The sequence below is a fragment of the Athene cunicularia genome, assembly GCF_003259725.1.
Source record: "Athene cunicularia isolate RWA chromosome 23 unlocalized genomic scaffold, athCun1 chr23_part1, whole genome shotgun sequence".
In the NCBI taxonomy this organism is placed as follows: domain Eukaryota; kingdom Metazoa; phylum Chordata; class Aves; order Strigiformes; family Strigidae; genus Athene; species Athene cunicularia.
In genome coordinates, this window is record NW_020799130.1 from 17,610 (window position 1) to 30,691 (window position 13,082).

The 13,082-nt window shown below is 39.6% G+C and overlaps 1 protein-coding gene across 2 annotated transcripts; it reads left to right on the plus strand.

Moving 5' to 3' along the window:
- RRAGC (Ras related GTP binding C) lies at positions 1-12,387 on the plus strand. Of its 2 annotated transcripts, XM_026863308.1 has the most exons (8): positions 1-80; positions 2,687-2,835; positions 5,532-5,735; positions 6,449-6,648; positions 7,496-7,610; positions 9,121-9,263; positions 10,641-10,789; positions 11,828-12,387. In XM_026863308.1, exons 3-8 carry the CDS (start codon positions 5,547-5,549, stop codon positions 11,977-11,979), a joined length of 948 nt encoding a protein of 315 aa, XP_026719109.1. In that variant the 5' UTR covers positions 1-80; positions 2,687-2,835; positions 5,532-5,546; the 3' UTR covers positions 11,980-12,387. The 2 variants fall into 2 exon arrangements, with proteins under 2 accessions (XP_026719109.1, XP_026719108.1); XM_026863307.1 differs by lacking the exon at positions 2,687-2,835 and having other exon boundaries at positions 7-80.
- The last annotated feature ends 695 nt before the right edge of the window (positions 12,388-13,082 follow it).

A 13,082-nucleotide genomic window follows, 5' to 3' on the forward strand; every position in this document is an offset into this window, starting at 1 on the left:
GCGGCGCGGGCGGGGCGGACTCCAAGCCGCGGATCCTGCTTATGGGGCTGCGGCGCAGCGGGAAGTCCTCCATCCAGAAGGTGAGGGGTAGCCGGCGGCTTCACGCCCCCGCCTGCCTCGCTGCCTCTCCGGCGCCGAGCTTTTTCTTCTTTCTGTGTTGCTGTTTAGGCAATTTCTGCTTTTTAACGTGGGCGCTTGTGGCGAAGTTGGAGCGAAGGCAGGCTCCTGCTTAAAGACGCTTACTTCCTGGAACGGAGAGGAAGGGTGTGTAGCATAGGTTGTAGCCCTTGTAGTTCTTCACTGTAACGCTTCAAAAATAAAAAGCGAAGATACTGGTGTGAATCCTATAATGAGGTGTTTTCTTATGGATGTGAAAGCACGGTGAGCATACAGGTGTGTGGTGTTTGGCTAGCGCTTCCAGTCGGAATAAGACTTGGGCTGTTATTCTGCCTTTTGATACTTCAGCTTCTGGTTTCCTTTAGTACGATAGACCGAGTGAACGAGAGTCACTGGTCGAAGAGGAAATCAAACCATTTCGGTGCCCTAGGTTTGGTGGTAGCTTTGTGAATTTGCTAGTGTGTCTTAATAAAAATAAGACAAAACTGACCCTTTTCGTTTGCCACGTAGCTCAAGAGAAGCGTAGCAACACTAATAATGATGCTTATTCCTCAGTGCAAATTTTGTATTTGCAGTCCCGATTATGAAGGTTTTAGGTGATATTTTTATGGGAAGGCGTTACTAGTGAAATGCAGTGGCTCTCAAGCTCTAGACTTAGGGACCTCAAACTTTCTTCAAATGCAAGTGTGGAATCCTTTAGAGATTTCTGTAAAGGTTTTGTGCAGAGAAGCCTTTTTTTGAACATTGTATTTTAGCAGGTATGAATTTCTGCTTCTAGCCATCTTATGCAGACTACTTGGTAATCCATTGACTGTATTAGACCAATGGGTCTAGTCAGGAGATTCCTGTCTTTTTGCTGTAGGCTTGCCTTTCTTTAGACAAGGTTTGCGAAAGGTGCCCTGTCTGTTAGAAATTTTTTCCATCGTGCTGTTCTGAAATACAGTGGCAGACTGGGCTGTCATTGCTTTTCAGTCTTTCCAGTTACGTTATTTAGGCCTAATGGCCCCACTGGATGCGCAAATGCAGTGATTGCGCTGAAAGTCTTTTTCTAAGTCTTTAGTCATGTGGACGGCACTCATTGTAGACTCTCATTAGAGATCTTATTGTATTACCCACGGCTGAAAAAAGTGAACCACAAAGGCTAGGGGAAGACCGTTAACTCCAAATTGCAGCTAGATTTTAAGACTTAGAAGTCACTTTATAGATGTAGCTTTTGGACTTTTGAGGGTTTTTTTATGACCAAATTTGGTAGCACCAGTTATCTGAGGACCAATTCAGGTAGTTGTACAGAAAGGGAACAGCGTGATGTTGAGGTGCAATAAGAGGATATAAAATTTATCTCTTGCTGATTGGTTGTCATTCTGGCTTGGGAATTAGAAGCTGTAGTTCTGTTACCTAGGAGTTCATGGTGCTGCTTCCTGAGTGAACTAACTGTGGCAATAATTTGAGACATTCTTGGAGTATCAAGAAGTTTCTCTTTGACAGTGTCCCTGCTCTTAGATCTGTCTGGTCCAAAAATAGTCATAACCAGACCTGACCCTTCTGTCTGGGCATTGATCGTCTTGCTAGGGAGTAGGGGTATGCATGATAAACACTGTATTAGGAAGAGTACTGGCTTTGTGGGAATCTAGAAATTTGCATGAGAAACATGAATTATTAAACCATTCCAGCCTTCTACTGAAAGTAATGTTAACAAGAAGCCTCTCACAAAAGAAAAAATTATTGTGCTGGGAAGGAACTCTCTTTTCCTTTGTTCAGTTGAATTTTCCATGCTGATATAACCTGTAAATGTTCAGTAACAAATTGAGGTTAGAAGATTTTAGGAATGTGACGACTGCTTCAGTTTATAAAACAAATTTTTGTGTGGACTTATGACTTGCATAACTGGACTTATTGTACTGTCTTTACATAATAGGACCTGGAAAAACCTCAAACTGTACCTGATTTTGGGGGTGGGGGTGTGTATGCCCTGGTTTTTTAGGTGTGGTGGTGGTTGTTTTTGTTGTTTTTTTTCCCGGTCATCAGACTTCATGCTCTGCCTTCATAAGATTACCATAAATCTATTACTAGGAGAGGAGTTTGTGTGTGTGGTAGAACCTGAAGCAGCAGCTTGTTTGGAGCTGCTGTAAACCTTTCAGTTATACCCAGCTTTCTTTAAAAGTGTTAAATGAATTGCACTGGGGTAGTAGGGAGTCAGAACTAGCTGTCTGTCATGCTTCTGTAGCAAGCTCTTGTAGAAAATTTTACCACAAGATGTAATGTAGGGCTCCTAATAACTAGTGAATTTCTTTAAAAAACTTTGTCTGTCTTGTCTTCCTTTTTCCCACCCACCCCCAAATCTCTCCTCTGGAAAAAAAGACTACTGGTAATTCTGAGGCCATCTCATTAATTATGCCATCTTAAGAAATCCAGAAAATTAAATCAAGGATTCTGGAAAGCATGAAAATGACAAAAGTATGTCTTACTGCTGTTAGGGAATCCTTTGGAAGTTGTTTTTCAACTGTTTGCTTCCAATTGGTAGATTCTCAACACCATCTTGCAATACCGTACCTTTTCTCTCTCTTTTCAGGGACCTCCTTCCATCTGCCCGTGCAAATTCCTTTCTGGACATCAGGGCACTAGAAATAGTCTAATATTACCTCAAGAAAAAAAGGGGTTTACCATGACTGGAAAAAAAAAAATGGAGTTTGAAAACCCATTCTGCATATGGACTTATAGGTAAAGGTGCCTATTTTTATGTGCAGAATGATCCTCTGCTGCAGTGGGGAGACTGGTTGTTTATGAAGGGCAAGTTGCCTGCTTTGGCTGTACAGACTTCATCAAGGCATGTGTTGTGGTGGCTTGGGACCGCTCCCAGTGAAGGGTTCTTCCCTTTGGGTTATTTGCACTGTGAAGATTCTTAGAGAATTTCAAGCTTTGGTTGTTGTTTTCCTTCAGAGGAAAATGGTGTAGATTTCTTAAGATACAAACCAGTTACTACTGTTTCCAGACAAAGTGTCAAAAAAAGGAAACTATCCTAGATTTGTTACTTTCTCAGCAACTTGTAATTCCTGTGTTAGATATTCTTCTTGCAGTTTTTAGGTGTTGCTACAATGTACCTGATAAGGTGTCTTGCAGTGGCAGATCAGATTTGGTTGTGAGCCCTTCCAGTAGGGATGTTGTGGAAGGCATGATTCTCACTTTATAGGATTAATGTTTGGTGGTCTGGGAAATTTTTGTTTGTATGAATTGGGCCAGCATTTCAGCTGAAAGTGAAATTCCAAGTATGGCTGTTCTCTGATTTGTAAAAAACCAAAAAACCCCAACAACAAGAAAAACAAAACCCCCAAAAACACAGACACATGCTTCTCTGGGGAGTCCATTCATCCATTCGAAGTTTAAGGTAGTTGGAATGAACACGTTGGCAAAATTCTGCTCACAGGTTCAAGGAAGGATAGCTACTTGAGAATTGGGGAAAAAATTGTGAGTTTAAAAAAAAACACCAAAGAAAGGGGCAGTCCAAAAACATAGAAGTGGTTCAGAAGTACTGCATCAGGAGTGCAGCTTAACTGCTGCAGTTCAAAAATAAAACCAAGCGCTGCTGAAGAGAAGTTAGTGTAGAGGAAAGGTTGACATGTCACCAAATAAAAAATATCCTGAAAACTTGTAGATCGTGGGAGGGCAGATGTGAATGAGAAATTCAGAGGGATAAAAGAAAGAGTATGCTGCTAAGAGTGCTTTGGCTGGCAGTGAAAAGTTCTTAAAATACAGTCAAAGCAGGAACTCTGCCAGGAAGTCAGTGAGACCATTGGATGTTGAAGGTGTAACAGGAACACTTGGGAATGATAAAAGCCATAGCAAGGAAACTCAACAGATTCTTAGAATTTTACTAGCTTTGTCTGCTCTGCCTGCATATGGTTAGTCAAAATTGCTTGGCATCAGTGTTAGTTGCCTGCTTCCAGTCAGATGCTTCCACTGCCTTTTTATTTGCTTTACTGAAGCTGTGTAAAGCGAGTAAGAGCAGGGGTGGATGCTAGGCAATAGAAATGGAATTTGATCAAAACTGTGTTCTGGTTCTCCTGTTAGTGTAAAAATCATGGGGAAAATCAGTCTGATGAAATGCACTGCTTTGCAAAGGAGGGGAAAGGGGGATGATGGTATTGCTTCTCAGGGACTCATCTGCTTTAAACTGGATTCACTAATTCTGTCCTGCTCCCTGTGGGAGATGATGATTTCCAAAGAAGGAACATTGATTTCAGAATGCTTTAAAACTGTGCTGTAAACCCAGAGGAATTTATAGTCCTTGCAATATAGCCAGTAGTACCTAGAACTGTTCATAGTTTTCCATACAAATGTCTTGCTGTTTAAAAGCTTATTTAGATCCCTAAACGTTTGCTTTGAGGAACTGATTTTTTTTTTTTTCCCCTTGGTCTTAAAAATCTAGACTGATGTACTACTTTGAACCCCACTAAACAATGAGCATGGAGTTCTCTCAGGTTTTTTTGACAGAGGTTGTTGTACTATGTCTCTTTAATGGATTACTTCTGTAACTGTGTGAGACATTTTCTAAAAAAAAATTACTGGATTTTATATAGGAAACATATTTCTTTTTGCAGGCCTAGCATTTGACCACCAAGTTTGTAGTAACTTTTGTAAAATATGTGAGTTGCTTTAGCGCAGTGTTTGCTGTTGAAGCTGACTGCTTTACCACAGCCTGCTTTGCTGTGGGGTTACAGGCTAGTTCTATTTGTTCAGGGAAGGGCTAGAATACCAGCGGGTCTTTCTGTGCGCTAGCAATGAGTATGTTTTTCATCACAGCAGCTAAACCGTTTACCAACTAGTGTGAAAGCTTTCATTATTTCTTTAGGGTGCTTGAAAGGAGAGGGTCAGCCAACATAATTCAGTTGTTAATAGATGGCAAACTACCTAGTTATTTGGGTCTCTAAAACTGAGATGTTATTTTTGTACACTTTTATTGTAGTTCAGGAACAGTCTGATTATATTATGTCGTAACACTTGACACCAGACTAAAAGCAAAGTTTCCTTTAGGAATTTCTAAGGCTGGAAAGGAACAGTTCTTAGAAGCTCACAGTTGCTCAACTGGTGCGGTGGCTCTATATATCATATCTGAATTGGCTAATATAGCTGAATTTGAAAAGACTGTTAGACTTGCAAGGAAGAAGGAGTAACTGGGATGTCTCTGTCTTTAGGCAGTGGTGTTATTTAGACTTGCAAAAATCTTTAACTCTATTTGGTTGCTTGATTTGGATTGAGGGTAGGTTATTTCCTTAGCTGATGCAGGAAGCTCTCCATTTACCAAAATGAAACTGTACACTTCAGTGGGTAAACCTGTTTGTAAGATTCAAGTTGCAAAACATTTACCGATCTCTTTTAATAAGATAAAGTTGAGACTATTATTTGTGTTCTCTTAACAGGTGGTGTTTCACAAGATGTCTCCCAATGAGACTCTGTTCTTGGAGAGTACCAACAAGATCTACAAAGATGATATTTCCAACAGTTCATTTGTGAATTTTCAAATATGGGATTTTCCTGGACAGATGGACTTTTTTGATCCAACATTTGATTATGAGATGATCTTCAGAGGAACAGGTGCTCTAATATATGTTATTGATGCCCAGGTAAATACAAATCACTAAGAATCACAAAGCAGTTTTCTTTTTGCTTTCTGTGTGAGAGGAACGATCGAGGAGAAGCTAATAACTTACATGTTTAGGTAACTTCATAAAACATCTGTTACATATGAAAGGATGCATTGCCAAGCTAACTGCTGGTGTGTGGTTTTTAATTTTGTGAAGTGACTGGAACATATGCTCCCAGTGGAGAGAGTGGAAAGGGGCAAGTACTCTGAACCTGCCTTTTCTACAGTAATAGTGAGAACCAGAAGTACTAGGTGATCTGAATTATCCCTTCCCTCTGCTATTGACTGCCATGGAGTTCCTTTAATAACAGCACGCTTCTGACCTCGGTTTCAAGTTCTCGTACTATTGGGTATCTGGTAGCTTCTAAGGAATTTAGGAATCGCACTGTGGGAGATTACCAGGTTATTAGGACCATCTTGGAGATCACTGACACCTTTTGTTGGAGTTGAAGTGTAACCTGCCTTTTCCTCTGAAGCCTAGTTTTGTGTAGCTAAGCCTTGTATAGCTAATGCAATTTAATTAACATTCTAAGCTACTTGGATTTCTGACACTCCAAGGTATTTTCTTCTCCCATACTTCTGTTTAGTCGCAGAAGTGAAGTTCTTGCACTGAAATATTTTGTCCTTGTGCACAGTGGAATAGTTATCGGAGATAAAGTCTTGTCATTCACTCCTGCCAAAACTGATTTACAGGATGACTACATGGAAGCTTTAACAAGACTCCACATTACAGTTTCAAAAGCCTACAAGGTCAACCCAGAAATGAACTTTGAAGTTTTTATTCATAAAGTTGATGGTTTATCAGATGACCACAAAATAGAAACTCAGAGGGATATTCATCAGAGAGCTAATGATGACCTTACAGATGCTGGGCTTGAGAAACTTCACCTTAGGTGAGTAAAAGATTCTGGTATATGTGATTATACTGTTGCTGATATATGCATGCTGACTAATGGCTTTTAGATGTAATAGTGGATTGACCCGAGCAAGGCCTTGTTAGTTTAATATTGCACAAACACTTGCTGTAAAATACAGAGTTGAATTTACAGCTCAGCCTTGGCTGTTAGGCTGACTAAAATAAGGCAGGCTACAGATTCCAATTAACATATTTATTCATAAACCCATTGATAATTCAAGGTCTTTTGCATACTTTCCATAAAGCATAACAGGCTGAATTTGCACATGTGGCCTGGAGGGGCAAGGGAAGCTGCCTGCCTTCCAGTCGTGGCCAGTACTGACTGTTAAGTGTGTGACTGGCTTTAAAAGCTTAGTCTCTTACTTGATATTTGGCTCACTTTTAAGGTGTCTTGTACCTTTAAAATGAGCTGTCTTTTCTCTGTTTCTACTGCTATTTTGATTCACATGGAGCTTTTAAGTATTGCCAGTATCTCTTGGTGTTAGTGTGAACAAAGTGGAAAGCCAGGAATGAGACTTGAAGAAACCTAGTTGAGCATTTAATGCCTTTGTGATAAGCACTCTGTAGGCTAAGTGTGTTGTGAAAGCATGTTCAGATTTTTCTCTGTTCTCCCATCTCCTGGGGACAGTCGAAGTCTGTTTCATATTTACTCTAGTCACTCAGAAATTAGGTTCTTGGTGCAGTGGCCAGGTATATTTGTGATAAAGGCATCCCCGTTAAATCATCAGGCCTGAATGTTAGGAAACATAGCTTTAACATTTCTATTACAATCCTGAAATACTCTTGAATCTTTTTTCTTCTTTTTCCCTCCCTCCTCATCTCAGCTTTTATTTGACCAGTATCTATGACCATTCGATATTTGAAGCCTTCAGTAAAGTGGTACAGAAGCTCATTCCGCAACTGCCAACACTGGAAAATCTACTAAATATCTTTATATCAGTAAGTGTTAATCTGACAGAACTTTGAGTGAAATACATGTAATGGTAAAGCAAATCCTTCTGCTAAGGAGTGCTAGCTAGCTGTGCCTGTGGAAGATTTGGGTGGCACTCGGTGTACTCTGCTGGCCTGCTTATCTGCATTAGAAGCACTTTACTACAGCCGAATTGTACTGGTGTGTGCTTTGTGTGGGTTTCACTAAATACTGCTAAAATATAGTTTGGCTGGTTGATATGGAAGTCTTCTACCAGCACAATATAACAATTAGTCTGCTAAGGCACTTAGTAAATGTAGTTGTACTGGTGAGAGACTTTTTTCATAATGTAAACTTGTCCTTGAACTAAACTGTCTATTTCATGTGGCCTGTGAGACTTTTGCCTTTATTCTTTTAGTGTGTGCGTTTCTTACAGAATTTGTGACACAGAAATTTGTTGCTATATAATTTAAATCAAAATACCATCCTAGAGACAAGGCTGAAGCAGCCTGTATCATTTAAACTGTCTATGAGGCTGATGCAGGCATGTTGGCAACGTAGCATAAAACCAGTTGTGATTGAGAGGACCTGTGCAGGTCAGACATCGTCACCCCATGCTACTGAATAATGCTTGTTTCCTGTGTTGCTAGAGGACTGCCTGTAATAACCTGGCCCGATGGATAAAGGCCACATTAATGCACACCCTCCTCAGCACCATGAGGGTATGGAGCATGGGCCTGATGCCAAAAGGATCATTTGGATGTTGTCAGGACTTTGGCTATTCAGACTATCTAGGAAGAAGCAATAAGGAGGGCTTCTGGTGCATAAATAGAAATTAAGCTTTGCCAGAAATCCATAGCGTGTATGTGGTAACTTGCCTAACTGCAGAAAGCTTCTGAACTTAGTATGAGCATGTGCACTTTGCCAAAGTGCTCAGTTAAAAATGGGATGGTACAACTGGCTCGGTGCTTTTCCATACACATAACTGCTGTAATGTAATACTCTTCATGGAGTCATAAGTTTAGAAGTTTGACTTTATTTGCTCTGTATGTTAGAGTACACGGCAACTGCCTCACGCAGAAACTGAACTGCCAAGATTCTACAAGCATAAAATTTGTCAGCACACTGCTATGAAGTCTCTGATAATTTTGTCTCTGAACCTGGTCCGTCAGGTGGATGTGAATGAGTTGGCTCTTCTAGAGTTAATAGAACCACAGAAGAGGAAAACTGCTGAATTTAAGTTCTGGATGCATAGTAAAAAGTAACCTTGATTATCATCTGGTAAATAATAAACTAAAAAGAATTCTAACCCAGTCCCCAGCTTTATTTCTGTCAACTGGAAGGTTTTGTTGATAGGTACTGTGGCAACAAGGGTATTGTATTTATAAACTATATGCTCTAAATCTGTCTTCAACCTCTAAATTGGTTACGTTTAAAGCATTTCCTGCTATTAAGAATGTAAAAGTGTATGAATTCTACTTGAGATTTTTAAAATGCAGTTATTTTAAAAATTCATGCAGATTCTTTCTCTTTCTGAAGAATTCAGGCATTGAAAAAGCTTTTCTCTTCGATGTAGTCAGCAAAATCTACATCGCAACAGACAGTTCCCCTGTGGACATGCAGTCATATGAGTTGTGCTGTGACATGATTGATGTAGTGATAGATGTTTCCTGTATATATGGGTAAGTGATGAATACTCTTAGGAAAAAAGTCCCTAAAAGTTGTAGAATAGGTTTCAAACTGTGCAAGTGGTGCTGGCTTTGTCATCCAGCAAATGCTATCGATTGGTCTGTAAAGCCCGTTGGTTCTGTAAGTACTTAGAATAAAGCCAAAGGGTTTGGCAGCCGGATCAAGCATTTGTACTGTTGGTTTCCCTCCACTCATGGCCTTAGACAGCCATCTGACATTTGTAAAAGTCAATTGTTTCATGTAAAACATGAATACTGCTGTGTCTCATTTGGCATGGTGGGCACAATTATGTTAATTACCTGCAAATAATTGGAGTTGATAGCATGCCATAGCTTGCAAGTGTAACTTGCAGTGACATTGCTTTGAGACTTGCTGCTCTCTAAACAGAACAGCATCTGTGAGGTCAGCTTGAGTCTTGTTGACTTTCTCTGAGGGATGCGTATAGTGCTTGTTTCTCACAATTTACAGTTGAATTATACTTCTCAGTTGATTTTTGAAGTGGCTCTGGAGAAGCGGTAACTTATTTTAGAACTGTGGTTGTAGCCTGGAAAATACAGTGCTGACAAGAAATACCACAATGCCTAACAGTCTGTCTCCTGATGGGTCAACCCAGGGTTGTGTAATTCTTTGTTTTGGGTTTTATTTTCAGGAGTGCTTAGAAGTAGCTTGCAATACATCTTTTGCTTCTGCAATAATTTAACTAACCCTAATAACTTACAGATAGAAAGCAGCATTCTGATCTTTCTTTGTAATTGTGGGTTGGTTTAGCTTAAAACCAAAAAGTGTCCTGCTCCCTGTTGCCCTCCCCCTCCCATGCCCACTCCAGCCTCCTTAAGGAAGTCTTTGTATTAATTTACCAAAAGTAATTTCACTGAGGTGTCACTCCATTGACATTTCTGTGTAGGAGTCCTGCATTAGAATCTTCAAACCAATCACTTGATACCTTACTGTGGCACTGTTAACTCAGTGAGGCAGTGAGTCGCAGTGACTCTTCAGTTTGAAGGTAAACTGTGATATAACTAATGTACTATACTGCCTTCATTAAGAGTGCTCAGGTGTAAGCTGAAAATAGTATTAACTAAACAGCTACAGCTCTTCGTTTGGTATCAAAAGAATCCATGCCAATCACTTGCTCTTAACTGCTCATCTAAGAGAGTATCTAGTGAAGGCCTCTATTCTCGTTAGGTCTAGCTTTCCTGAGAAACTCGAGGTATGATAATGGACTTACTTAGAATAGTATTAATACCCGCTTTGCAGGTTCTTCACTTGCTTACCATGAGTAATATTCTTCTAACTGTATTTCACAGGTATTTGTCTTGAAGTTACATATGCATGCCTTCTAGATTATGTGTTAACTCATTCTTTCTTAGGTTAAAGGAAGATGGCACTGGAAGTGCTTATGATAAAGAGTCAATGGCAATTATCAAGCTCAATAACACAACGGTCCTGTACTTAAAGGAAGTAACAAAGTTTTTGGCATTAGTTTGCATTCTTAGAGAAGAGAGTTTTGAGCGCAAAGGTAAGGACTTCCTCCCATTGAATGGCTTTTATCTCATGTTTTTAATCAACTATAAAATATTAATACTGAATACCAAATATAAAATATTGACTAAAACAAGTCACCTTGAATTTTGTGTAACTAAATTTGTTTAACTTCTTCTGGGAGGAATTTTCTCCCTTCCTAGAGATAGGTATGAAAAGGTCTTATTTTTATTCTTGTGAATCATCACTTTAATTGCTGTCCTCCTGCTCAAATGACTTGTGTAGTTAATGTGGCCTGTGTCACTACTATCTGCTATAGTGGAATCAGTAGAATGGAGTAATGCTTACTATGTTCTGCTTGACAGCTGCTGTCTTGGGAATAGCCATATTGTTTATCTTCATGTCACACTGATGTAATTTAGCGATGACTAAAGAAATCAGCAGTGGTACGCTAGTGCTCTATGTGATAGGAACTTAAAACAAAGTGTTTAATATATTGTGGGTCTAACCAGCTATATAGTTGCTTGGACCTGTAGAAGATGATGGTAGGAATGGTCTTGCCTATATTATGGGGTAGAAATGACAGTGTAGGCCCTAATTTCAAACTATTTCACTTAACGGTGACAGTACTTACCTTGGCATTTTAAAAAGAGAAAAAGCAGATGGGTTCTTTTAATAACTGTACTGTGTTTTGATCTCAAAGTTTTTCTCACCACAGTTAGGATATTTATCAATGACACAAAGTGCAAGATAACGTTCAAGTGTGGTCATGCTGTACTAGCATGTTTTTGGGGGATAATCTTGTGTTGTTCCCTCACATGCTGTTTAATTATGAATATACACGTTGCATTCCAAATGAGTACTTTTTCTTTCTAAAAACTGGGACAGCCTAAATAAATGCTGGCAGCAGTAAAACGTTGTTAAATCTTCTGAATCCAAATTCATACTAAAATAAATAACAAAATAGCTGTTGGTAAAATGAAACATTTGATATTAATTTTGAAGCTCTGTTGATTACATAAATCTGCCAAGCTGAGCACGGTTTTTCCTCTTCTCTTCCCCTCCTTCTTGACAGGTCTGATAGATTACAATTTTCATTGCTTCCGCAAAGCCATTCATGAAGTCTTTGAAGTAGGTGTTGCATCCCACAGAATCTGCAACCATCAGTCAAGCGTCTCAAATATGAAAGCAGTGACTCACAATGGCACACCTCGGAATGCAGTCTAGAGGAAACTGAAAGACGGATAGACTTGTCAGCTCTTCACTCCAAAGTTTTGTGGAACAAGAGAAGAGTAGCCTGAAAGCCTGAAGTATGTTTCACAGGAGAAGAGTGGCGCTAACTGTGGAACAGCAGCTTGTAACTGATGTTGGACAACTGAAACTACTGTAAAAATACTTTGAGGCCAGTGGAGTTAGAAATGGCGGTTTGAAACCAGCTTTATCACAAATGCAGTGGTTTTTCAGTTTGGAGTCCTATATTAACAGTCAGTTTCTGACTGATGGCCGGGTCAAAACTTACAAACGATTGCATTGAGTTTTGTGTGAAACACTGAATAGTCACTTGCTCAACTTTTTTTTTTTTTTTTTTTATCTTTAGAATATCCACTTTTGCTTCAGTTTACCCTTTTGTCATTTTTTTTTTTAAAAAAAAAAAAAAGGTGGTGTTATTGTTTAGGCTTGTGAAACTCAGGCTTTTTGTTTGGTGAGGCTGGTCTCACAAATCATTCCATAAAGTAGTTCTTGCTCTTGCCAGTGTGCTCAGAGTATTCTCGTGAATTCTGTACTTGTTAAGTGGATGCAAGGCAGGGCTCTGTTCTAGTGATTCTGTTTGGAGAGCTGACCTGGAACTTCATTTTAAGAGATAGTGATACTTTGCTTTCCAACCATGCTTCTTGGTATGCTCCCTTGATGGAAAGGAAGTATTAAAACCAGATATAAACTACCTGCTCTCTTTTGCAAGAACATGGATGTCATACATCTGTGTGATTAATCCTATTCACAAAACAACTGCATGGCTAACTAAACTGAAATGTCTGCCATCTGTTGGAATGAAGCAACCACTTTCAGCTATTCCCAAGCAAAGAAATGACAAAGTTACTGACTTTTGATGGTGGATCTCTCTCTCCCCTCTGATAATCAAGGCAATTCCTAGGAAAATGTCTGAGGGCGTTACCCTTGCACGGCAATTAAATATCAGCATGCCACAACCTGCTAATAATACTGAACATTGAAAGTGCGTTGATTCTGTACTGTGGCAAACACCTTGTTTGTCGCCATGCAATCTGAATAGTGTGTTTTGTGATTTTGTGAATGCTGGCTTTCATACTATG

What these genes read in the sequence shown, in the direction of transcription:
- RRAGC (XM_026863307.1), top strand. Translation starts at nt 42, where the DNA reads ATGGGGCTGCGGCGCAGCGGGAAGTCCTCCATCCAGAAG. An exon ending in TATATGTTATTGATGCCCAG is followed by an intron (nt 5,736 to 6,448) that starts GTAAATACAAAT and finishes ACTGATTTACAG; the next exon opens with GATGACTACATGGAAGCTTT. An exon ending in AGAGAGTTTTGAGCGCAAAG is followed by an intron (nt 10,790 to 11,827) that starts GTAAGGACTTCC and finishes CCTTCTTGACAG; the next exon opens with GTCTGATAGATTACAATTTT.